At 44.6% G+C, this 24,271-nt stretch overlaps 1 protein-coding gene across 4 annotated transcripts in view; it reads right to left on the bottom strand.

Moving 5' to 3' along the window:
- ryr3 (ryanodine receptor 3) overlaps positions 1–24,271 on the bottom strand; it is a 93,574-nt gene that overhangs the window by 51,682 nt on the left and 17,621 nt on the right. For all 4 annotated transcript variants that reach the window (XM_031581525.2, XM_031581526.2, XM_031581527.2 and 1 more), the window contains 25 exons: positions 22,516–22,615; positions 21,919–22,009; positions 21,391–21,465; positions 20,389–20,545; positions 19,278–19,442; positions 17,724–17,845; positions 17,251–17,431; positions 16,458–16,593; positions 14,057–14,152; positions 12,432–12,550; positions 11,015–11,148; positions 8,462–8,703; positions 7,766–7,958; positions 6,125–6,341; positions 5,769–5,873; positions 4,406–4,509; positions 3,884–3,967; positions 3,521–3,680; positions 3,191–3,335; positions 2,609–2,814; positions 2,233–2,407; positions 1,782–1,990; positions 1,168–1,383; positions 610–770; positions 323–485 (listed from right to left, as the gene is read on the bottom strand). In XM_031581525.2, coding sequence (XP_031437385.1) covers positions 323–485; positions 610–770; positions 1,168–1,383; positions 1,782–1,990; positions 2,233–2,407; positions 2,609–2,814; positions 3,191–3,335; positions 3,521–3,680; positions 3,884–3,967; positions 4,406–4,509; positions 5,769–5,873; positions 6,125–6,341; positions 7,766–7,958; positions 8,462–8,703; positions 11,015–11,148; positions 12,432–12,550; positions 14,057–14,152; positions 16,458–16,593; positions 17,251–17,431; positions 17,724–17,845; positions 19,278–19,442; positions 20,389–20,545; positions 21,391–21,465; positions 21,919–22,009; positions 22,516–22,615 — 3,756 coding nt within the window. The remainder of the gene's footprint in view (positions 1–322; positions 486–609; positions 771–1,167; positions 1,384–1,781; positions 1,991–2,232; positions 2,408–2,608; positions 2,815–3,190; positions 3,336–3,520; positions 3,681–3,883; positions 3,968–4,405; positions 4,510–5,768; positions 5,874–6,124; positions 6,342–7,765; positions 7,959–8,461; positions 8,704–11,014; positions 11,149–12,431; positions 12,551–14,056; positions 14,153–16,457; positions 16,594–17,250; positions 17,432–17,723; positions 17,846–19,277; positions 19,443–20,388; positions 20,546–21,390; positions 21,466–21,918; positions 22,010–22,515; positions 22,616–24,271) is intronic.

Genomic DNA, 24,271 nt, shown 5'->3' with positions numbered 1-24,271 from the left:
TAGTGCGTAGCAGCCCGGCCAGCTCCCGGACCGGGAGGGTTTATCTTCTGGGTCTTGCCACTGAGAGATCAGCCTGGTTCATTCCGTTTCAATGACATACCCCTTTAAATGGAGCCAATTATAGCACCGCTTGTCAGAATAGTCTAAAAAGTCTAGACAGAGAGCACTCAGATGTATTATACCAATCAATGTTTTACATTACTGTTGGTTCTGGCCTGGTCTGGTCTAAGGTGATTGGTGTTCAGAGACCAGAGTTGTGGGACTGTGGAGGAGATTTTGGCTTTTGGATTTGGAGATTTTGAAAAGGGTCAAGCTGCAGTACCTGGTAACTGGTGGGCAACTCCTTGCCATTGGCAGTGAAGGAGACGAGACCAGAGGCCAGGTCTATAAAGCAGCCGATCTCCAGGTCAACATTGGAGCGGGCGGAGGACAAGCCACGTACAATGTCCCCGCAACACACCATGTAGCAGTTACTCCGCCTCACACTGATGAATGACAAGGAAATACGGAAGGGCAGTATAAGACGCAAGACGGATTAAAAACACTTGTTGCTCCCCCAGTTTTAGACAAAAACTTGTTACTGTAAGTTTTAATCATGTCTTATCTCACCTCTCGTGGACACGGCCTCGCTCGTCTCCAAGTGTTACAGTGACGGTGCGGATTTTGCTGAGGCTGAAATTCTTGGTGTAGTAGTGGTAGTCAGGGGTAACCCACCCAACCCACACAGAGTTAGGGTCCTGACCAGCAAATACTCTCAGAGAGTAATAGTACTGGAAAATAAAAGTACTTTTTAAGTACTATAATGCAGCAATTATAAGTACTATAATGCAGCAATTATAAGATGTGACGTAATTCTCTGGACAGAAATATACAGTAAACACATAGCACTTCTACCACTTCTACATTAATATACAACTTATAAAGTAATATACAACTTATACAGTAATATAAAACTTATATAGCAATATAGTACTTATATAATATAACACTTACACAGTAATATAACACGTATATAATAAAATTGTACTATTGTCATATTGTACTATTCGACTTATATATTAATATTACACTTATATATATATTAATATAACACTTACATAATATAACACTTATATAGTAATATAACACTTATACACTATAATTTATCACTTATATAATACTTTTTACCTTTGTGATGCTCCCATAATCTATTTTCCCATCCTCTTTTTTGGGAGCTTCGGTTCCCTCGGTAACTTCGGTGTTCATTCTAGGCCCGTGATAAAACTCCACTGGCATGCTCAGGCGACAGAACACCATGTCATTGTTGCTCGACTGTGTGCCGTAGGTCTTATGCGTCACCTTAAGGCATGGGGGAGTGTCCTCAGTGCCATCAATTCTGGTCACCTAAAAAAGATGGGCATACACGTTTGATATTCACTGGTCGCTGTTTTTATTTAAGTTTCGTTTATTTGGTCCGATTTATAGAAATAGGAAGAAGCATAATGGATTTTAGCAAGCATCTTTCCTTCATGTTTCAAACTTCATAACAACTATGATATAGAACTATGAACTAGAACTACGAAGGTACTAAATATGTCGTTTTGGGTTGTCAATGACAGGTGTCACTATGGATACTAGTCAACACATGAATGCATCTCATGCCTGTATATTATTTAACAGTCATGAAAATCATAGCCACTACTTTCTCTTCTAAGCTGCTGGGAGATGGAATGTCCGTTCGACTTATTGTCTAACTCTGCGGTCGAACTGCTATATTCTCCCGTGTCTGACCGTGGTCTCACCTCAATGTGAGGGTGCTCCTCTGGCACAATGACAAAGGTAGGGAGGCGTTTGCTGAACCACATGGTGACTTCCCGGTTCATGTTGACGGCGAAGGGCTCGAATCCCTCCTGGAGGCCATACATGGTGTAGTACTTAAAGGTGCTGGCATCCTTCCCCAAGTTCATATGTCCAATCTGGGAGAGTCCCAGGCTACACACTGGGATGAACCCTGGAGGTGACACAAGACACAGGGGGTGTTGGCAGAGGTTCAGAGAATTTTCTCCGATGCTACCTTTTGGCGAATAGACAAATTGGGCGAATCGTTCACTTTTAATTCGCAATTTATGTTTTCCTCGTCTGGACGGACACTACGCTGCAATAAGTCAAGATGCCCACTTGAGAGCTGCTTCCTCTTCATTTATTTCTGTACATTAAAACAGTGATATTGATTGATTGGTGCCTGAATCTCACCGTCCTCTGTCTCAAAGTCAGCAAAGCACAGCTCAGAGCCATTGTTGGTGATGAGAATTTCTCCATTCAGAGTGAAGATCATGGACTTGTCCTCCATATTGATCATACACCCGACCACATCACCCTTGCTCCAGCTGCGACCAAAGATACGACTTCCCCGGTGCACACGTCGACCCTAAGGACAGCACCACACAAGCAGACTAATCAAATAAGGTTGACGTGCAAGCTCCCCTATTAAACACCAACACGTTACTTCCATTTATTTCCATCTACTGATATAGGACTACATATGATTGGTTTGATGCTTCTACCCACTATTCTATAGAATAGCTTATGTGACCCATTGCAAGGTGTGTTGTGAAAAACAGCTAGTTACCCGAAAACCATCAAACACGTAAGACAGCTCATCCAATCCCAGCTCTACGTCAGGCCTGCAGCCAGGTCTGGCCCAGCCCACTAGCATGTCTCCACCTGTCAAAGCTTCAAACTCAAAGTACCACTTCCCAGTGGTGACGGCGTAGGTCTTCTCCACGCGGAAGAAGCGGATCGCTTCAGTGCTCTGCCTCGCTAGTCCGTGGGCAGCTGAAGGGGGAGAATGAGTATGTGTGAGTGAGTGACTGTGACTACTTCATAATTATCAAAATTATTACAATTATTCAAATTGAAAGATAAGTCGTATGTTACTATAAGAGTGTTTTATTATATACGTGTTATATTACTATGTAAGTGTTAACTTATGTAAGTGTTAACTTATATAAGTTGTATATTACTATATATAAGTTCTATATTACAATATAAGTGTTATATTACTATATAAGTTGTATATTACTGTATAAGTGTTATATTATATACGTGTTATATTACTATATAAGTGTTTTATTGCTATAGATATGATATAAGTGTTATATATAATGTATTTTAATTATTAAAGTTGAATTGCATGTTTGATTTGTCTCACTCTCTTGGTCTGGAGGGTCGATGTTGTAGCCATATCCGACCAGTGTTCGAATAGCCTCGCGGAGACTGTCGCGGTTGGATCTCTTAGTGCGTTCGTCTAGTAAAGCATATGGCACCAGGCGAGGATTGCGTCTGCTCTTCAGATCCTTCACGAAACAATAGACAACGATGTATGGTAAAAAGGGTTATTTGCCTATGTAATAACATTGGTACACTGTAATAATGTAATAACATTGTAATGAGTTATGATCCACAAAATATGTTGATACTTATTAGAATTAGAACTACAATTAGAATTCCATGCTACTTATAGCATAGAAATAACTCATACCTGCTGGATGCCATAGGTCCATCCTTGTTTGATTCTATCTTTGGCCCAAACGTTGTGAGCGTTCTCGGCCAGTTTATCTACCAGAACGTCCTGACCTGGATTCAGCTTCACGTCAGAAAGGTCCAGTGGCGTGGGTTTATAACCATTGGACATCACATAGCTATGAAATGTTAAAATGGATGTAAATAAGGAACCAAATATAAGGTTGCATATTCAGTGGACAAAAGAGGCTCTTCACATTTGGAGTTTCACAAGTAGATCTCCAGTGTGGAAATAATATCTCTTATGTGAGCAACGTACTCATTGTACTTTGTTTTGATTTGTTAATGAGTAGGCAATATATGGACACATGACTTGGCTTACTTCTTAGGAAGTTTGATTTTCTTCAGATCCTCCTCTGCACTGGGGTTGATGTGGGACACCAGGCACCCCAAAGCCAGTAGGGTCCTGAGAGAGATAACAGGCGTTTTTTGGACGCCTAAACAAAATGGATGCTGCTGCAGAGAGGTAATGCCTCAATGGCCAAGTTCATTGGATCTAATCAGATTAAACCAGACCAAACATAGTCCTTGATACTTAGGCCCCCAAATAAATGGCCAAAGCAATGGAGGTATTCAATATTGCAGGATAATGGAGGCTAACTGTAATGTATTTCTAATGCACAGGGAGAGCTGCTGAGAGCTTTGAGGGAAATTAGTCCCAGAGTCCTGCCTCTCCCAATCAATACTCTCTCTCATGGGATTCACTCGAGGGATTAAAGCAGCCATGATTAGCATTTAAATCACGTCCCGGCTCTGGATCCTTTACACCGAGCTCCCTTGGCACCACAGAGGCACAGAAGCAAATTTGTGGACTGAAACTGTGGCCATTTCCACAGTAACTTACTTTAATGTCTCGGATGACATCTGCAGGTTATAATTCATTTCGGTTTCGGGCAACTTGGAGAAGTCAATGAGACAGGGATGCTGTCTCTTGTTGTCGTCTCGCACCTGGGAACATGGAGAGGATGGTTAAGACTCTGTCCTTTGAACTTAAAGTATTAAAGTACTTTAAGCGCTGTCTCTAGTTGTCTTCTCGCACCTGGGAACATGGAGAGGATGGTTAAGACTCTGTCATTTTAACTTAAAGTATTAAAGTGTCTTGACTCCTCATCCTGTGACACACTCTGTACTTCCCTATCCATTAAAAGTCTTTTAATTTGTTTCTAGCTGAAATTACTAGTGCTTATCTCTACACTGGAGTGGAGCTTCAGTTCAGAGTACTCAGACACTGTTGTGTCTGGATGCCGGACTGTAGACGGAGCTAATACACGTCCACTTAAAAGGAAGGGCTTGGGCCACGAATAATATATTGCTCACTTCCACAATAAAGAAAGATACTGCCTATCAAATCAGTTATGTGTGAGGCAAATGGGATTACAATGGAACCGGAGATCACAATACAGCAATTGTAAATGAAAAATGGCCACTGAATGGGGTGGGTGTCTCGGCTGACAAGTCTCAGCCACACGTCCTGGTGAGACTCTAAGTCCGGGCACAGGACAATGTCACTTAGAGGTAATGAGGTCCTCGTTAAAGAGAAATTAATCTTAGAACAGCTGGGCTTCAAAAATATTGTCCTTAATAAATGATGAGGCCTGGCCCCCGTGTGTGATGGGCCAAGTCTTCACCCGTTATTAATTTTTTCTCCGTCCACTGCGCTCCTTGGAACGGCAGACCACTCATTAGGTTTGTCAAACAAGGCTGTTGTATTCTAAAGCTGTGCACACGGCTAGGCTGGGCGAGGCTACGCTAACAGAATACAAAAGAGAGCTGTGTGCTCAGCGGTTTTCTCCACTCGGCACCGCGGGGAGCTTCACAGAGGGAGAGCATAAATCAAGGCGCTCTCCACCTTGAGTTCCCCTACATGACCAAAGATGAAAATCAATGTGTGAGGCCGGAGCCCATTCAGAGTGTGGCTATTGAGGGTCACTTAAGTACTTTAATTAAAAGCTCGTCAAACATCCTCGAAAGAGTGAAATTAACGCTGATCCTCTTTTAGGGGTTCATTCTTTAGATAATGTGAATCCTAAGTGAGGGAGATAATGTGGAGGTATGAGCTAATGATGCACTGATATAGATCTCTATTCGTGTGAAGATTGAGAAAAAAGAGTTCCCACGGTAATGACTTTCTGATAAAGATTTATCAGCTCTTCAGAACAGAGGGAAGCTTTTTTTTAAATAATTTCTTTTCCTTTTTTTTTCTTTACCTTGCCATACGTCCAGCCGAGTTCGATTTTGTTCATGCCCCACAGCTCATGGATGTTTTCAGCGAGCCTGTCCCTCACATGCTCTAGGTGAGGTGGCAGAACAGTCTGGACACAGGACAAGCCAACAGGATAGCAATCAAAACACACTAATAGCAAAGCATTGCCAAACATTATGCATTAAGCAACTTGTCACACCACAAGAACATACCCATTAAGTAAGTTATAGATATGGAAAGGGCTAGGTAGGATCATAAATCCTAAATTTCCCTCGGGATAAATAAAGTATCCATCTATCTATCTATCTCAAGACAGGAGTTGGCAACGGCTCAGCTCCCTCCTAAGGGATGTGGGCTAACCTGGCTGGTGTCCACGGGGATGGGGATGAAGGAGGCTTGGGAGAGGAGTTTCGTGGTGCCCAGCAGGTTTCGGACCCCCTCGTGATCACGCTTGTACTCCTTCACGGGCTCGATGCACATCTTCTCCTTGGGGAGCAGGGCCTCGTAGCACGGGGCATAACCGGCAGGCGGCAGGAACTTGAAGTCGCCATGGCGGCCACCCAGCAGGAAGCGCACCCTGGGGAGAAAAGCGGGAAAGACCTGCTAGTGAAAGACGCCATCCACTGTTCTAATCTGTAGTTCTAATTGCTCCTCAGCGCCCTCTAGGTGTAAGTTCTGTGTTTGCATTTAAAGTCCAGGGCACTCCAGTGTTCGTACAAAGTCCTGGCTCCGTAAATGAGAAACAAAGTGGCTCGGGCCGAGCCATGCACACTTCCAGTCTGTCAACACGATGCTTCAGGGACACGGAAGAAAGGGTCGTAATCTGATTGGGGTTTGAGCTCAAATATCAACAATCTTTTGCCAGAATTGCGGACCGCACCTTTAAACCATTTTCCATGTGTGGCTTTCTGATTAGGGCACATTTTGACACTCTTGCTCCAGGGCCACACAGAAATGTCTGAATGACTTTGTAATTTCCATTGGGAAATGTTCTGTGTAATATGGCAAGGATAGCCACTCCGCAAAAGGTGACCTTTAGCATTTAATGTAACATTTAGCTTTTACCATAATACAGCCGGGAATTTAAGGTGTGTGTGAGAGAACGTGCTTTGCCCCGAGTAGCCGAGCCTAGTCCTGAGAATAATGTCACCGACATTGGCGTTTTTTTTATTTAAAGTCGGAAAAAAAATAGTTCCACCCCTAAAAACATTCTAGGACTCCGTGTCCATGTAAATTATTGAGAAATGTTGCCTGGGCTGGTCTTTTCCTGTCCTACTTATAAATATTCAGTCTGTGGCGATTCAAAAAGACCTTGTGTCTGTCTGCACACTCTCTGAGGGCGGCGCTTATGACCAATATTGCAGCAAAATTTCAGATTAAAGAAATGTATGTGGATCGTATGTAACCCAGAAAATGCATCATGAATGAGGAACACTGTATCATTACTGGTGTTAGAGAGGTTGGAGCAAGGAGAGGGAGAGAATATGTGTGTGTGTGATGGACAAGGAGAGAATATGTGTGTGTGAGGGAGAGAATATTGGTGTGTGTGAGGGAGAGAATATGGATGTGTGTGAAGGAGAGAATGTGTGTGATGGAGACAAGGAGAGAATATGTGTGTGTGTGTGTGAAGGAGAGAATATGTGTGTGTGTGTGTGTGTGAAGGAGAGAAGGAGAGAATATGTGTGTGTGTGTGAAGGAGAGAAGGAGAGAATATGGGTGTGTGTGTGAGGAAGAGAAGGAGAGAATATGTGTGTGTGTGAGGGAGAGAATATGGGTGTGTGTGAAGGAGAGAATGTGTGTGTGTGTGAGGAAGAGAAGGAGAGAATATGGGTGTGTCTGAGGGAGAGAATGTGTGTCTGTGTCTCTCTATGCTTATTTGTATGTGTGTGTGGGTCAGTGTGTCTGCAAGTCTATGTGTGTGTCTGTATCTCTGTTTCTCTGTATGCGTGTGTCTATATCTGTGTGTGTGTGTGTGTGTGTGTCTTCCCCTGCGATGCGTACTTGACCCCTGCTGAGAAGCTGACAACAGGGAAGAACAAGCCGTCCATGTTGAAGTCTTCAAACATGCCCTGCACTGGCTGCCCGTTGATGCGGAAGGACATGCTGGGGGCGCCCAGGTCCAGGCAGCAGCTCACCACGTCATCCGCAGTCAGCAGGTGCTGGTTGACGGAGGCCACCGCCCTGGGAATACGACCTGCAGTGGCAGGGAGTGGGGGGAGGGGAGGGGAGGGTGGTGAACACAGATGCTAATGCTAATGCAACTAAAGCTCAGGTATTTTGGCATGATAAAACCCCAGCGCTACTCTGTAGCTGCTGTGCGTTAGCATGTATAGCATGGCACGGCAATAAATAAGGTTCTGTTTCGAGAGACCTCTACACCGATACATAAGTGCAGCTGAAGTATATCGGGTTTTCACAAGTTAGCATTGACAGGGGTATCTGATGAAGAAATGTCAGTCTGGGGAAAAAAAGGTGGATACAAATGAGATGGATTTGTTTTCTGAGTAATCAAGGCTATTAAACTCAGAGGTAGGTAGTCAGAAAAGAAATAAAAATGTCTGGTTTATATATGACCCCCCCCCCCCCACAACTAGGATGCTTGCCAACCCAGTGTTGTTTTTGCTTGTAAAAACTATTTAAGCTCCTGGGCGGGGAAAAAGGCAGAGATGCTGGTTTCCACGTGACCCTGAGACATACCTGACCAAAGGTGTAGCCCATCGAAACTGTAGGAGTAGAGGTCGTCGCCCACGCCATTCCCTCCCCACCCCTCTCCGCCCCCAGGGTACGGGGCATAGCCTTCGGTGGTGGCCCAGCCAACGCGAAGGTGGGTGGGCTCGCTGGTCACGAAGTGGTCCACCTGGTCGATCATCAGCTCAAAGTACCACTTCTTATACTGGGCTGATCCCTCGTTAATGCCCAGGAAGATGTTGGGTCGCATACTGTGAAGAGGTAGGTGAAAAGGGACCAAAGTAAGTACATATCTTTAGATCATCTCCCCCCTATACCTAACCATAACCCCAACTCCATGTGCTAATATACACTACTGTTTAAAAGTCTGGAACATTATACCCATAAAATAAAGTACAAAATAATCTAGTCAAGTATAGTCAAGACGTTGTCAAAGTTGGCAAAAATTGCTTTCCGTCAAAAAATCCTGTAACTGCAATTCCAAACGTCATTACAGCTTCACTGGTTCTTCTCTACATAGGTCTTGCATAATTTGGAGCAATGGTTTGGGTCTCTGTCTTGTTGTATTAATTAGGATAAAACTGGCTTGAGTCAAGTGCCGTCCACAGGGTATAGCATCATCCACCATGCTGGAAAGATGGTAAAGTACGTAATATGTACAGAGTAAAATAAATATTTAACAAGGAAGGCTATCCATATGTCATCCACCATGTTGGAAAGATGGCAGCAAGCACTCCTTCTGCGTCTGTTCATTTACTCTGTGCCTCTACTTTTCTTCTCCAATCACCTCAACTTAGACTTATGTGTCTATAACATATTTTCAATCTATTGTTTCCTTTTTTTCCACTTTAAGTAATTTCCTTTCATAGCCCAGTCTCAGATACGGCTTCTTCTGTGAAACTCTGCATTGAAGGCCAGTGCTCCGGAGCCTCCTCTCTGCTGCTGTTGAGACTGGTGTTTTATGCTTACTGTTTAATAAAGCTGTCAGCTGGATTCTCCGCCTCGCTTCCTGTCATAACTTAACTGTCCTATCCAAATAAAGGCATAAAATGCCCAAAAACAAATCTTTAAAAAAAATAAAGCTGTCAGCGGGAGACCTGTGAGGCATCTGGTTCTCAAACTAGAGATTGTGATGTTCCTATCCACCTGAACAGTTATGTACCGAAGCCTCACGCCTCCTATCCACCTGAACAGTTATGTACCGAAGCCTCACGCCTCCTATCCACCTGGGCAGTTATGTACCGAAGCCTCACGCCTCCTATCCACCTGGGCAGTTATGTACCGAAGCCTCACGCCTCCTATCCACCTGGGCAGTTATGTACCGAAGCCTCACGCCTCCTATCCACCTGGGCAGTTATGTACCGAAGCCTCACGCCTCCTATCCACCTGGGCAGTTATGTACCGAAGCCTCACGCCTACTATCCACCTGGGCAGTTATGTACCGAAGCCTCACGCTTCTCTGTGCATCCTGGTTAAAGACTGCTCTATGAAGGATGTCGTGCTCACCTCAGGAAGATACCTTCAGTTTCTTTCCCATGTCCTGCATGGAACAGCCTTCATTTCTCAGAGCAATAACAGACTGATGCGTTTCTGAAAAAAAGCTCTTTCTTTTTGACCATTTTTAGACCACAATCAATTCCACAAGTGCTGACGCTCCAGATACTCAAGTAGCCCAGAGAAGGCCCGTTTTATAGCTTCACAAATCTTCAGCTACACAAACGTAATTGGAAAATGTTTTTCTAATAATAAATTAGCCTTTTAAACATGATAATTTAGGAATAGATGGGACAGGAGTCATAGTGGCAGAAATGAGCCTTTCACACTTATATTATTATATATTATACACTTATGTAGATATTCTATTCAAAATCAACTATTTCCAGCTGTAATAGATTTTCTTGCAAAAGCCAGGAACATTCTTAGTGATTTTAAAGTTTTCAACAGCAGTGTATATCGATTAACTTTAAAAAGTATTAAGTGTCTAGTACCTAATCTTTCATACTAGAGCAAGGTTTGTGGCAAGACTTCAAACCGTGGATGTTCACTTATTTCAGTACTCAGCTATTACCTCTGAACATCATTGACCAATCAGTACTCAGCTATTACCTCTGAACATCATTGACCAATCAGTACTCAGCTATTACCTCTGAACATCACTGACCAATCAGTACTCAGCTATTACCTCTGAACATCATTGACCAATCAGTACTCAGCTATTACCTCTGGACATCATTGACCAATCAGTACTCAGCTATTACCTCTGAACATCACTGACGAATCAGTACTCAGCTATTACCTCTGGACATCATTGACCAATCAGTACTCAGCTATTACCTCTGGACACCATTAACCAATCAGTACTCAGCTATTACCTCTGGACATCATTGACCAATCAGTACTCAGCTATTACCTCTGGACATCATTGACCAATCAGTATTCAGCTATTACCTCTGAACATCATTGACCAATCAGTACTCAGATATTAACTCTGAACATCATTGATCAATCAGTACTCAGCTATTACCTCTGAACATCATTGACCAATCAGTACTCAGCTATTACCTCTGGACATCATTGACCATTCGTGATTGCAGGAGCAGATCTCGCCGAGGGAGGAGGTGGTCACAGATGAAGTTCTGATTGGCTCGTACTGCCACACTATTGCAAACGCAGAGCGAGCAGAGGATGTCCAGAATCTGCATGAAGACCCCACAAACACACACACACACTCACACACACACACACACACACACACACACACACACACACACACTCACAAACACAAACACAAACACAAACACACACACACACACACACACACACACACACACACACACACACACACAAACACAGAAAAAGGTGATGACAGTAGGATTACTCGCTAATGAGAAAATATAAATTCAATTTTCATGAGTGACACAAATAACGGTTGAGTCAGAACCTTAAGTTCAGGATGAACTAAAGAGGAACTGTAAAATAGAGCTACTGTACAGCAGCTGTTTTAGTGCCAGAAAACATGCTTATGCGTAGTCCATATGACAGGCCTGAAGCCTAGTGAGGCTTGACAGGCATTTCCAATAATGGGAGTGTGAGTACACACAGGGTTTTTACAGGGCAGCGGAATGTCCCCCCACCACATCACCCTACGCTCCTACGCTTCCCGAGTCAACACACAGGAGATTCTCCAACACACTAAAAGCATCTGTCATCTGCTGTTTATGAGAGATGCCAGGAATGCCACAGCACAGAGGGTAATACACTCATGTGTTGTGACACTAAAAAGATTTTACCCAGAGAGGCAAGTAATATATATATATATACTGTATATTTTTTAAACAAACAAAAAAAAAAATATATATATATATATATATATTTAATTTTTTTCCCGTCTCATATTGTTTTATGTATTTTCTCTGGCTGGAAGATGAATCAACATTGTGGAGAAATGATTACATTATTTATTATTCAATCGATTATTTATTAAGTTACAGACAATTTTTTTTATATAAAATGTCCCACATTTGAAGAACCTTGTAGAACAAGTACATATCCGTCCCCATAAGCAAAATGATAGGTATACAACATTTCTAAGTATCTTGAAACCTAATTTAGGCGATAATCGTAAATTATCCACACCTGCAACATATTTGGGATTTCTCCTTCATATTAATTTTTCTTCCACCAGAAAAAATCAAATACAAATTTTCGGTGAGAGTCCCAGGTGGAATGTCCCTTTTGGACGAAGTCTAACAACTAATGTTTATTGCTAAACTGGCCTGTAACTTCTCTTCAGCAAAATTAGCATTCTCTTCCATACTGTTTATGCATGCTCAGGAATCTAATGGGCAAAGGATTTGGACGAGGATTGGCACTCTGATGTGTTTGATCTTTAGCATTCGACAGACATCTGTTTGTTTGTTGGTGTGTTGGTATTTTTGTTTGTTTGTTTGTGTGTGTGTGTGTGTGTGGAGGAACTGACCTTGTGGTTGCGGCCGTGCTTGTACAGCAGAAAGATGATGGATTTAATGTGTGCTTTCTGGATGATGTTCAGGGCCTCTGGACTCTCCACCAGAATGCAGTGGAGAACCTCAAGGATCCCTGTGGGCAGAGAAACAAGGGAGACAAGACCTTTTGTAGACACATGGCACACAAGTTCACAGTGGAGAGGTGCAGACCTATACATAAGTGTAAGGCACCTGATCAAAATGGAACCCACTTCATTTGAAGCTGTGCACAATACTATACCCTTAAGAAATGCACTACATGACAGAAAGCCGTGAATTCTGGGGAATTATTGTTATCTTAAAGAGTGATTTTTAAATGGAAAAATAAAGCAGTTAGAGAAGTTAAGGGTCTTAGTTTGAGGCCGTTTCATGCATAGTAAGGTAGGAGCAGTGAATCTGATTAGGCACCCATTGTTTTGAAATTTGGCACACTGATTGGGGACAGTCCCCTGATTCTTTTCATTAAGTTTCAAGTCTGCGCCTAGAGAACTGTAGCGCCACCAATGAGTTGAAGTTGGAGGTGTGTTTATGCATGCAACTTTTGAATATACGCCCTTTTTTCAAAAATCAGGGGTACTGTTGGATTCCTTGGATCAAGCCGAGTTCAAGTACGTACATTTTCTGCCATATTAGAATGTGTAAGTGCTGCAATAAGCATAGATGCATTTTTCCATTTTTGCCTTGGTTGTTATATCTGGGGATATCTTAGGAAGCCTCAAAGACGGGACATGACAACCCATCATGTAGACCAAATTTATGTTCAATTGACATGAAACCTGCATGCCCTTGACATAATAACATGATGTTTCCAAGGCAACTCTGGCCTTCTGGGCTGCTTAGCCCCCTCATCACTGCTTACTGCTATGTTTAATTATTTAAGTAGTAAGTGCATTGTACATTAAAATACTTACTACTAAAAATTTGCCAGGACAGGCATAATGACTGTATTAATATAAAGGAGTACACAGTGACAATTCAAATAAAAAGACCAAAGTGAGCCAGGTCTTCCCTGAGGTTTATAACCTAAGCCACACATGTGGAGAACCTAATGATGAAAGAGTGCTGAAACATCTGCAGCATCTGCAACCTCCTGTTATCTTACATCACATCTGAGAAAGTCTTCTGAAACCAACAGCATTTTAACAAAATACAGCCCTTTATATATAATATTGCAAAAAACGAATGCCTTCACTATGAATGTCAGATTCAGAGAAAGCTAGCATGTTGCCATATTGCCTTGGTCAGACAGGCTGGTGCCATTGATGGTGCTGATATCAACATTCTTCAGGCACGAGGTTCTCGCTGCTTTAAACTGTCTAAAGCTACTGGAACATATCTGGCCCTTCCTCGACGCCTCAGTAAGGAGGGACAGTTATGAGGAAAATTAAGAGAACATCTTATACTTATTTTAAGCATGTGACGGGGTGCCCCAGAAGTGATCGAATCCATATGTATGCTATGTGACTAAGAGATTACTAAAGTCACAAAGTCAATCTAGAGTACCTTCAGTTTCTTTCATTCACATTAATGTTAGTTGGATTGAATTGACCAGAAATATCATCCACCATGGTCGTGAGTCATGACGAGTCTTTGCATGTACCTGATGAAGACTCGAGCCTCTCCAGTTTGCTGACTAGCCAGTCCAGCTTGCGGGAAAACTGCGTGCAGTTGGTTCTGTTCCCACGAATGAGGGAAGCTGAGAGGTAGAGGCAGGCAGACACAGACAGACAGAGAAAGGAACAAGAGAAAGGAACGAGAGAAAGGAACGAGAGAAAGGAGAGAGAAAGGAGAGAATGGAGGCAGAAGGTGAGTGGATGCCCCTCATTTTAAATGCATCCTGCGTGCAGGACCTTCCCATAATCTCCACCCTCCTCCCCAGTGCAGGGGCACAGGGCTGTCTTCAGCTGCCTGATAAACATGCCCATCCCTCCCATAACAAAACGCAATTTGACAGCAGACTGAGCCTTGAGTGTGGATGAAATATGAGATGAGCCGCGGCATGGGCGGACTCTTGCGATCGGTGAGCGAATACTGCCGGAGGGCGCCTCCCAGACAGGATCGGAGACACTCAATCAGCCTTCTGAATGAGAAAACAACAGCGACTAAGACATGCCGAGGGGGAAAAAGGAAATGGGCTTCAAGGGGTGAAGAACACCAAGACTGTAAGAAAAGAGAAGGACAGGGGAAGAATAACAAACTAAGACATGCTGGGAGTGAAAAGGAAATAGGTGATAGACGAACATCCACTATATGAGAAAAGGAAATTGGCTTCAAGGGGTGAAAATCACCCAGGATATCAGAAAAGAAAAGGAATGGGTAAGAGGAAGGAAAGGGAAACAACGGTGCCTATTAGTCGGAGCCTGACAGTGTGAACCTGCTCACATGCCCTCATCAGGTGCATCTCTCCAGAGGGTCTACAGCAACCTCAATGTCACCTTTGAGTTGGGAAAGATATGTGGAGGTGGGGGAGAAGTGAGAGAGCCTGGCCTGTTCTCTGTTGTGTGTGTGTGTGTGTGTGTGTGTGTGTGTGTGTGTGTGTGTGTGTGTGTGTGTGTGTGTGTGTGTGTGTGTGTGTGTGTGTGTGTGTGTGTGTGTGTGTGTGTGTGTGTGTGTGTGTGTGTGTGTGTGTGTGTGTGTGTGTGTGTGTGTGTGTGTGTGTGTGTGTGTGTGTGTGGTGGGGCGACAGTGGTACAGGAGGTAGAGAAGTGGTTTAGTAATCAGAAGGTTGCTAGTTCAATTCCCTGTCGAAGCGTCCTTGAGCTAAGACACTCAACCCCTAATTGCTCCTGATGTGCAGTGTGCCATCAGTGTAAATGTAAAATGTGTATACATTGTAAGTCGCTTTGGATAAAAGCGTCTGCTAAATGCCTAAACGTAAACGTGTGTGTGTGTGTGTGTGTGTGTGTGATGGGGATGAGGGGGGCTGTTGGAGGTATAAATATAGAGGCAGGCAAGGTGACTTGGGAGTCATAAAAATTATGGGTTGTTCGTTCCACCCACCCGAAACAAACACACACACAAAAGACAACAGAAACAATCCACAAAAAAAGACAACAGCAACAATCCACAAAAAAAGCAGAGACAAAAAAAAGAAAATCAATGGCAGAGTTTTTTTTTCTTTTTTTCTTCTGCAGTTGAGATCAGAGGGGCCCATGAGTCTCTGCTGTAATCTGCAAAGCCGCGGAAAGAGAGAGAGAGAGAGAAAGAGCGAGAGAGAGAGGGAGAGAGAGAGAGAGAGAAAGAAAGAAAATGAGAGAGAGAACAAAAGGGAGAATGTGCACGTGGCATACATGAACAAACACCGCACGAGGAAGCTCTTGAGACCGTCACCCTCGTTATGGGATGACTAATGGTATTTGAAGGCACAATGATTAAGTCCCAGGTCTGCCAGTCCTTGGCTTTTCTCCACGGTGACCCCACATCAATCAGCGGCACCGGCAGGCAGGCAGTAACACATTTGTGCCCGAGCCACTGTGCTCAGGATGACTGATGGATGCTGAGGCCTGTCACATCACTGCTGTCACCTGCATCAGCAATGCATTACAGATGGACGCAGAACGGCTGAAGATGTTCTTAATGTGAGGGGGTAGAAGGTGTGTGTGTGTGTGTTTGTTGAGACTTGTTTGTGTATTTGTCTTTGTGTGTGTGTGTGTGTGTGTGTGTGTGTGTTGGTGAAGAGATGTATGTTGGTGTGTGTGTGTGTGTGTGTGTGTGTGTGTGTGTGTGTGTGTTGGTGCAGATACTGTATGTATGTTGGAGTGTGTGAGAGTGTGTGCGTATGTGTGTGTGTGTGTGTGTGTGTGTGTGTGTGTGTGTGTGTGTGTGTGTGTGTGTGTGTGTGTGTGTGTGTGTGTGTGTGTGTGGGTGCATATATGTATATTTGTGTGTGTAAGTGTGTATGTGTGTGTTGGTGCATATATGTATGCTGCTGTGTGTGTGTATATGTGTCTGTGTGTTTGTTTGTGCATGTTGGTGGGTTGGAGTTGATGACCATTCCTTACCCAGGAGCTCGTATAGGAGGTTCAGAATGTCCTTCCAGGCCTCTCCGGCCTCTGCTCCAGCTAACTCCTCAAAGTGGGCAGCGCTGTTGTAGACATTCAGACGGTCGATGCAGTTGGAGAGTAGCGTTAGCATTCCCTGTGGGGGGTAAAACAAAACGTACACTACTTATTGTCTCCTGCCCACTGCTAACAAACTTACACCCTTAGAAGGGTTGCCACTTTCAGAGTTTGGATTTGTTTTGAAGGGCAGAGACTATGGCCTGTCAGTGCATGAAAAACACTGACTACATCTATCTTTGCATTCTCTTTTACTGCAGAAGTCAGAGCTCTTTGCTAGTCTTCGCCCACATTGCATGCCTAAAAAGTACTCTGTCAGGCTGTGTGAGATGACTACTCTTGACTGTGGCAGGGTTACATAATTTGGCAATTAGTCTGTAATCTGCCACTGGGCCACCACACCCCAGCTAAATATGACGTTCCTCTGTCAACTCTTACCCTTGATGTATACCTGTGAATCTGAGTTCAGACAACAACACTGTGATGGGAAATTTCCCAAAGTGCGGAACCACTACAGTGAATAAAGGTATTCATATCTTATCTCCTAAGTGTATCTGAGATGGCACTTCTCTCTGTCACACTTCCTTTAATGTTAGGTACACTTGAGCACGGACGACTCCACTGTAACGAGAGATTCCCCACTGCGAGGAAGCGCTGCAGTGAGTAAAGGAATAAAGGCATTCACATCTTTTTTTTTTCTTTCCTGAGCTCTGCTGCAGTTATAAATACTCCTCACCTCCTCCTTGAAGAGGTCCTGGCGCTTGATGAGGGAGCGCAGCTGCCGCTGCTTCTCCTCGTGCTCCAGCTCCGAGTCGGGCTGCTGGAAGTAGGCGATGAGGTCGTTCAGAGTCTCCAGCACCTCACCCACGGGCAGGCTCACCTCGTTGCTCTTCTCCCCGCCCAGGCTGTCCAGAGCCCTGGGAGAGGGACAGGGAGGGCAGAAAAGAGAGAGAAATATGTTTGAGAAAATGGGATGGAGAAGTGGATAATGAAAAGAAACCGGAGCTGAAGATAAAGAAGCCTCAAGAATGAGGAGGAGAAGCTGTGAGAGGAGAAAATATATAAAGGATTTAGCTTCACTGTTCTAAAAAGGTGGGGATTCAGTGGTAACTCAAAAATGATCCTAACTGTATGATACCATATATGAGCTATATATGAGATCTTTTGTAATGCAGAAAGCGTATGACATGATGCGACTCTCCATCTTACTTGATGAACTGACTGAAGAGGAGGGTGGTGTTGCGGATGATGCGCACGGCCCTGGACTCCTCGTGCTGGCAGAGCTGCAGGATCAGCCCGTCGTCCATGTGGCCCTCTGGGTACAGGACAACCTGCAAGGCACACACACGGCCACACTGACAACACAGCTGCTACACACACAGCAGCATCTACACCACTGAAAACATTGGTGACCCGTTAAATTACTCTGCTCTAATTACATTGTTAATTATACATTAAGTATTGTGCAACACACTGTCACCACTGTGTTACAATACATTTTCACTGTGTGTTACATATGTACAAATGCCCATCGTAACCCTAACCTTGTGTAAACGTAAGTATCAATGTTCTTCTACTCATCAGGGCTCAGTGTGTTACACGATATTACAGTGTGCTTACTTAGAGGTAGTAGTTACAATGGACGATGGCTGAAACATTAATTTCAACATTAATAACAAGAGACAAAATCAGTAAACAATGAATGTCAGTGGCCCATTGCTTAATGTGGACACTGCAGCATTGATTTATTTTGTCTCCAGATGATTCCTCTGATGTTACTTATGACCTGCAGAAAAATATATAACTTTATGCTTTCAAAACAAATGATTTGGACTGGGGCCATCTTGACTAAACTCCACCAACAGTCGAGGGAAATCAGATCAAAAACTATTTCCAGCTCCTTTCATTACAAAGCAAACAGAGGCCAGACGTCTCAGGAAACCTCATAAAACAAACACTCGCCGAGAATGGAAGTACACATTACAAGACAGTCAGCCAACGCGGTACATTTAGATAATCAAATGTCTTTTCCATCTGACTTAGGGGGAAGGGGGGCGAGAGGAGGGGAGGGGGGCGAATGGATTTCATCCTTGAGACACTAAAGCGTTGTTGCTCTGCACACCAAATGTCACTCTGATAAGATAGCTTCATCCGATAGAGGGATTAAAAGCCTGATAGTTTCCTGGAGTGGGTCAGGAATGGGCACTGCACCAAGGCCCCTAGTGGTAGCAGCACGGCACAGCAAGCAGGGGTGGCGGCTGTTGTTTCTGGCCGGGCTCACAGGAGGGGGGGTTGGGGACGGATACATGGGCCTTACTGAAAGTCTGCCACACCTGCAACAGCTAATCCTTCGCCTGGCACAGCGGAAGCGCATCTGCCATGCTTCTCTCGTTATCACGTCCGAATGCAGAGCTCTGCCATTAATTTCACACGGCTACCCTCCTGGATCGCGTGTTCGCCGAGCTCATGCTTGTCCACCCGGCACCTGACTCATGGACCCCCGGCCTATGATCCCAGTGTAACGAGAGCTGGAATATGTTGTCATCCTGGTTTTAATGGGCGTAGTTTATGGGCATGTGTTCTGGAGCAAAATTTACGAGTGTCATCACATAGTAAAAAGACAGTTCACTTACTCAAAGGGTAGTTAATGGGAGCCTTTAGCTTGTTCATGGGAGCCTTTTCATGTGAAGAGTAGAGACGTTTATAAGCACAGATAGCGATTATTACAGTGCGTCACATGACGGGGCGTGTTTGCTTACTCACCCTTCTCCTGAGGGGCCCGAGGCGAGAGGATTTTGAATCGGGCGCTTGATAAGACACCCAAAGCCCCGTGGCCACGTGCATGACGATGCAGACGGAGTCGCCGTACTTAATCTCCGCCACCCCCATGCCTTCCACGTCTCGCTTCGGGCCGGACTCCACTTTTTCCTACACCCGGGAAGACAGAGGAAAAACACATGAGGATTGCATACACACACACACACAGACATACACACATACACACACACACACACACACATACACACACACACACACACACACACACACACACAGACATACACACACACAAACAAACACACACAAACACACACACACACACACACACACACACACACATGCCGACTGATCCAGAAACCTCCCAACAGGCAGCTGAGAAATACAGCTCTTTTCAGTCAAAAAGAAGAACTCAAACCCCCTTTTCTCTCCAGATCAAATGGAACTGCACAGAACAGTGGGAAGTATAATCATGTTTGAATGGATTAAAGGCGGAACAGCCTCTCAGTGGCTGATATCCACTGCAACCTGTTCTTGCAATGTGACAGCATGCGTAAGTGAGTCACCATGAATCACCACTATTATGATGATGGATACACAGCACACTAATGAATAGCAAGGGAAATGCAGTTGCAATTATAACTTTCAAAAAGGTTGGCTGTGGTGCCCCATTGCAATCTTATTAAAGTCTGGGAAAAGTTCAAGTTCAATTACGGCCAGCAAGCGCCATGGTAATTACAGATTCTGCAAATCCTTGAGGAATATTAGCCTTATTATACCCTAAACTGGAGCTAATGCTATTACATATGGGAACATTACTGCAAAAGTTAAGAGAAACCAAGACAGCCTGGAAAATGAAGCCCATCTCCGCACCACTGGAGCACATCCTCTGTGTTAGGTTCCGCTTGGCTACACAGACCTGCCATCTGCTCCTGCTCCAAGCCCATTACTATTGGCCCTGACCGCCGTGTGCCGGCATAAGATCCGGTAACGGGAAGCTATTCTGTGCTGTGGCTCGCCATGCAGCCTTGCAGGCATAGTGGATTCATTACGGGCTTTTGTGCCGGTAGAATCCGGTCCGCTGAATGCCGGTTCTGACCTTCGAGGACCTGAAGCAGAATGCCGTGGCCTTGGTGTTGGACTGCTCGCGGTCCAGCAGAACCAGGCCTTGGTCCTCTGTCCGGCCCAGGTAGTGGCCCGTTGAGAGGTGGCGGAGACGGAAGGGCTGCCCCCATCTGAGGTTACCTCCACTCCAACTGCACAGAGGACACAACCAGGCCACATGCATGTCAGTATACAGCTGTTACATACAGAACAAGAATATAAACACAACATGGAACAGTCTGAGTTGAGCTCCAGTTCAGTCAATGCACTAGGCGGAAAACCATGGATTCCCCATGTCTATGTCTACAAATATGAATTTATGAACCGAATTTGAGAGAATTAAGCTTTAGTAAGGGGCCGGCCCTTTACTGCATATCTTCTAAAGTATCCAAGTCCTAAGCACATCTAATTGACAGCAGTGCTGTTAGAGCGCCTTGTTTTAGCTAAATCAGGTGCGCCCAGCTAATCAAGAGTGTCCCTGACAACTTCAGTCTGTTACGCAGAACCCGGGATCAACAGGAACAGGGGTTAAAACTGATAGACTGGTGTGTATTATTTAAACTGCATGCATTAAAAGTAATATTGGCCAAGCCAGATAGGTAAGTCATAAATACTGAATCTGCTGAGACTCTTTGGGTGTGTTTTGTGGCTGTGTGGGTGTGTAGGATCAGTGAAAATGTTCAGGGGCACACTCTCCATTCCTCCTGTGTGCATATGACTGTGCATAATCAAAGGAGACAGTTCTCAGATCCTAGGGTAGCAATGGCTTGGAGTCTTCTAGAAGCCTGGTCATCTAAAATTCAGCAGCCTTTTGATTCTCTCTAGGCCTGTCAGTTAGGGACAGGGAAGAGTTGAGACAGCGAGATGTGAAAGAATGAGATGGAGGGAGACGGAGCAAGAGAGAGAGAGTCAGAGAGAGAGATGGAGGAGCAGAGAGAGGGGCGAGACTGAGAGAAAGATATAGCACACAGCCAGAGAAAGACAGGGGGGAAATCACCTGATCCGAAGAGGCTCCAGTCTCCACAGTGACTTGGCTCTTGAGCCTCCTTTACCTGCTTCATAATTCACTATCCTTTGGAAACAACACAACGTTCAAAAGAAGAGAACAGATCAGGCTTCATAATTCACTATCCTGTGGAAACAACACAACGTTTAAAAGAAGAGAACAGATCAGGCTTCACTGGGGGACCAAAACACTCTGACTGACAATAAGGGAAATATTAAATCAACTATAATACCGTAATAGACTTGGTTACATAATCTAGGTTGACGTGATGCACCACTCTCTAAGAAAAGGCTTTGAGGGTATGCTGTCACTGCTGAACAGGGGATAAACTAAAAACTAACTTCTAAACTCAGATCAACTAACATCTACACATGCATTAAAAGGCAAGTTGTTTTTGCTGAGGAGCTTTTTTGAGTCTTCTTCTGGATAAAGTTAATGTCTTAACCCTACATCTACACTGAAAGGCCATTGTTATTTTTTGAGGGGCATCTATGTGTGAGGTTGGTGATGGAAACCCACCTCTGGTCCACACCCTTCTCTTCTCCTGGTATGGTGAGGCTCTCATCATGCCCGTGAAACAGGCGCATTACCTGACCACCCTGCACATAACCTATGGGATGCAAACAACCCCAGTTAGGAGCCTTCATTTGTCATCTGAGAAGGGCTCTATAAGAAGTCAATTCATTTATTCACAACATTTCATCAAAAAGTCAATTAATATATTAATAGCATTTGATTCCTACACACAGCTAGGCCCAAACATGCTTAACTGGTCAGGTAGGTTTTAACAAACAAAAGTTGGACCTCTTAACGATGTTCATGGATGCGTATGAGACCTCTTGACCTCAAGGATAAGTATGTGACTTCTTGACCTCATGGAAGCGTAGTACATAGATGTTCTTGTATGTGTAGTGCATAGATGTGACCTCTTGACCTCATGTATGTGTAGTGCATAGATGTGACCTCTTGACCTCATGGATGTGTAGTGCATAGCTGTGACCTCTTGACCTCATGGATGTGTAGTGCATAGCTGTGACCTCTTGACCTCATGGATGTGTAGTGCATAGCTGTGACCTCTTGACCTCATGGATGTGTAGTGCATAGCTGTGAACTCACCTACTGCTACATTACTGCCTGAGCAGGTTGGCTGAACATTCCAGAGAGTCTGCATGAAGGAGGCATCCACCGTTACGTTTTCATTGGACATGGACAGGTGCTGTGAGGGGAAACACAAACCACACAGCAACACTCAGGGCGCTGATTTCATTGACGGGCAACAAGCAGAGTCCGTTCCACGTGAACTGAAACTATCGTGTGGCAAATGGGAGCACTGAGCGCTAAACCAACCATGTTTGTAGTAAATTAGCTTTAGTTCATGCAAGGCGGACTTTGCTCGTTGCTCGTTGCCCATTGCCCATTGCAAGTTGCCCATTGCCCGTTGCAAGTTGCCCATTGCCCGTTGCAAGTTGCCCATTGCCCGTTGCCCGTTGCAAGTTGCAACGTTGCCTGTCAATGAAATTAGGGTCCTCAGAGAGCTACGCCCAGCCTATGGCACAGCCAGGTCAGCGGCCATCTGGGGAGCTCCCTTCAGATGTCTGCACACTCACAGTTTAAGGTCACCCAAGGACGACAGGGGGAAAGAGACGAGGGAGAGAGAGGAAGAGAGAGAGAAAGGAAGAATATGAGAGGGAGAGAGAGGGGGGGTATGAGAGGGCTGGGAGAGAAGGTAGAATAATGGCCAGGCACATCAGCTCATCCCAGTTGTCTGCAGGCGGTACAGCATGTCTGAATTAAGTGGATCTGCGCAGGGGCTTCAGAGAGGATGCCTTCTCCGCCGGCCTTCAACTAGCTCTTATTCAAAAAGGGCCGTTTTGTTCACACAGTAAGCTGCTTATCGTGTCACTCTCTCCATCAAAAAAAAAAAACTCAATCAAGGGACTGTGAGTCGCTGGAAAAAGACTACCGTAGCTGGAATGACAAAAAGGGTTTCACCTCGTTCTGCGGGGAACACGATTAATCCATCTGACCGTATTAGATTCAATATGTTTCCCTCTGCAGAGGCAATGGCCCGGGCATGCAGGACTGTAAACTGGTGACAAAGAGCTCTGCATTCGGGAGGGCTAGCAGAGATGCAGCATTTTGATTCACAGGAGCAGAACCCTCTCCCACTGTGCAGGTCGTGCTTTAATTGTAAATTTCACTCCTTAAAGAGCACAGGGGAGTCGAGGGCTCAGTGTCACAGTCCACACGTCCCACAGACAAGTCACTTAATCAAAGCCGTCGGCATCCTTCAGTGGCCACGGAGCTCATCAACTGCCAGTTTGTTCGCTAGATGCCTCACTCAGAGGACGAGCGGGTAATGGGTTTTCTCTGGTAATCAGATTTTTATCGCAGATTAGTAGAGTGTGCCCTCTGCCACCACATCCCATTCCGAGGTATTTCCCATAAGGGCCACCGGGATTCGGAACTCTGGGAATTGATTATCTGAAGGCTACATTGTGGGGGGGGGGACTCCTTTCTGAGTTGCTGCAACAGGGTGCGACATCTCAATCTGTGCAGCTCAGTTCAGGACGTCGCAAGGCTGGCAGAACTTAGGGATGATTCCGATGGGGACCAAGACAAGAAAGTAAATTAAGGGAAGTGTGGGTAAACAAGAGAAAAAGGCCCAAGAACCAGAAAAATATTAATAAACTGGTCACAGAGCATGTAGACCTCACTGAGACAAAGGGTTCTTTTTGCGACCTTTCTCCTGAAATCCCTGTCCTCTGCAAGTTTTCCATCTTTCCATCCATCTTTCACTGCTCTGCATACCTCACTGATCTTGTCAGTAGTACTCTCGATTAGCTGAACATACATGATGTAGATTATCAAG

The sequence above is a fragment of the Clupea harengus genome, chromosome 15, assembly GCF_900700415.2.
Source record: "Clupea harengus chromosome 15, Ch_v2.0.2, whole genome shotgun sequence".
Classification (NCBI taxonomy): Eukaryota; Metazoa; Chordata; class Actinopteri; order Clupeiformes; family Clupeidae; genus Clupea; species Clupea harengus.
This window is presented reverse-complemented; position numbering and strand designations above follow the sequence as displayed.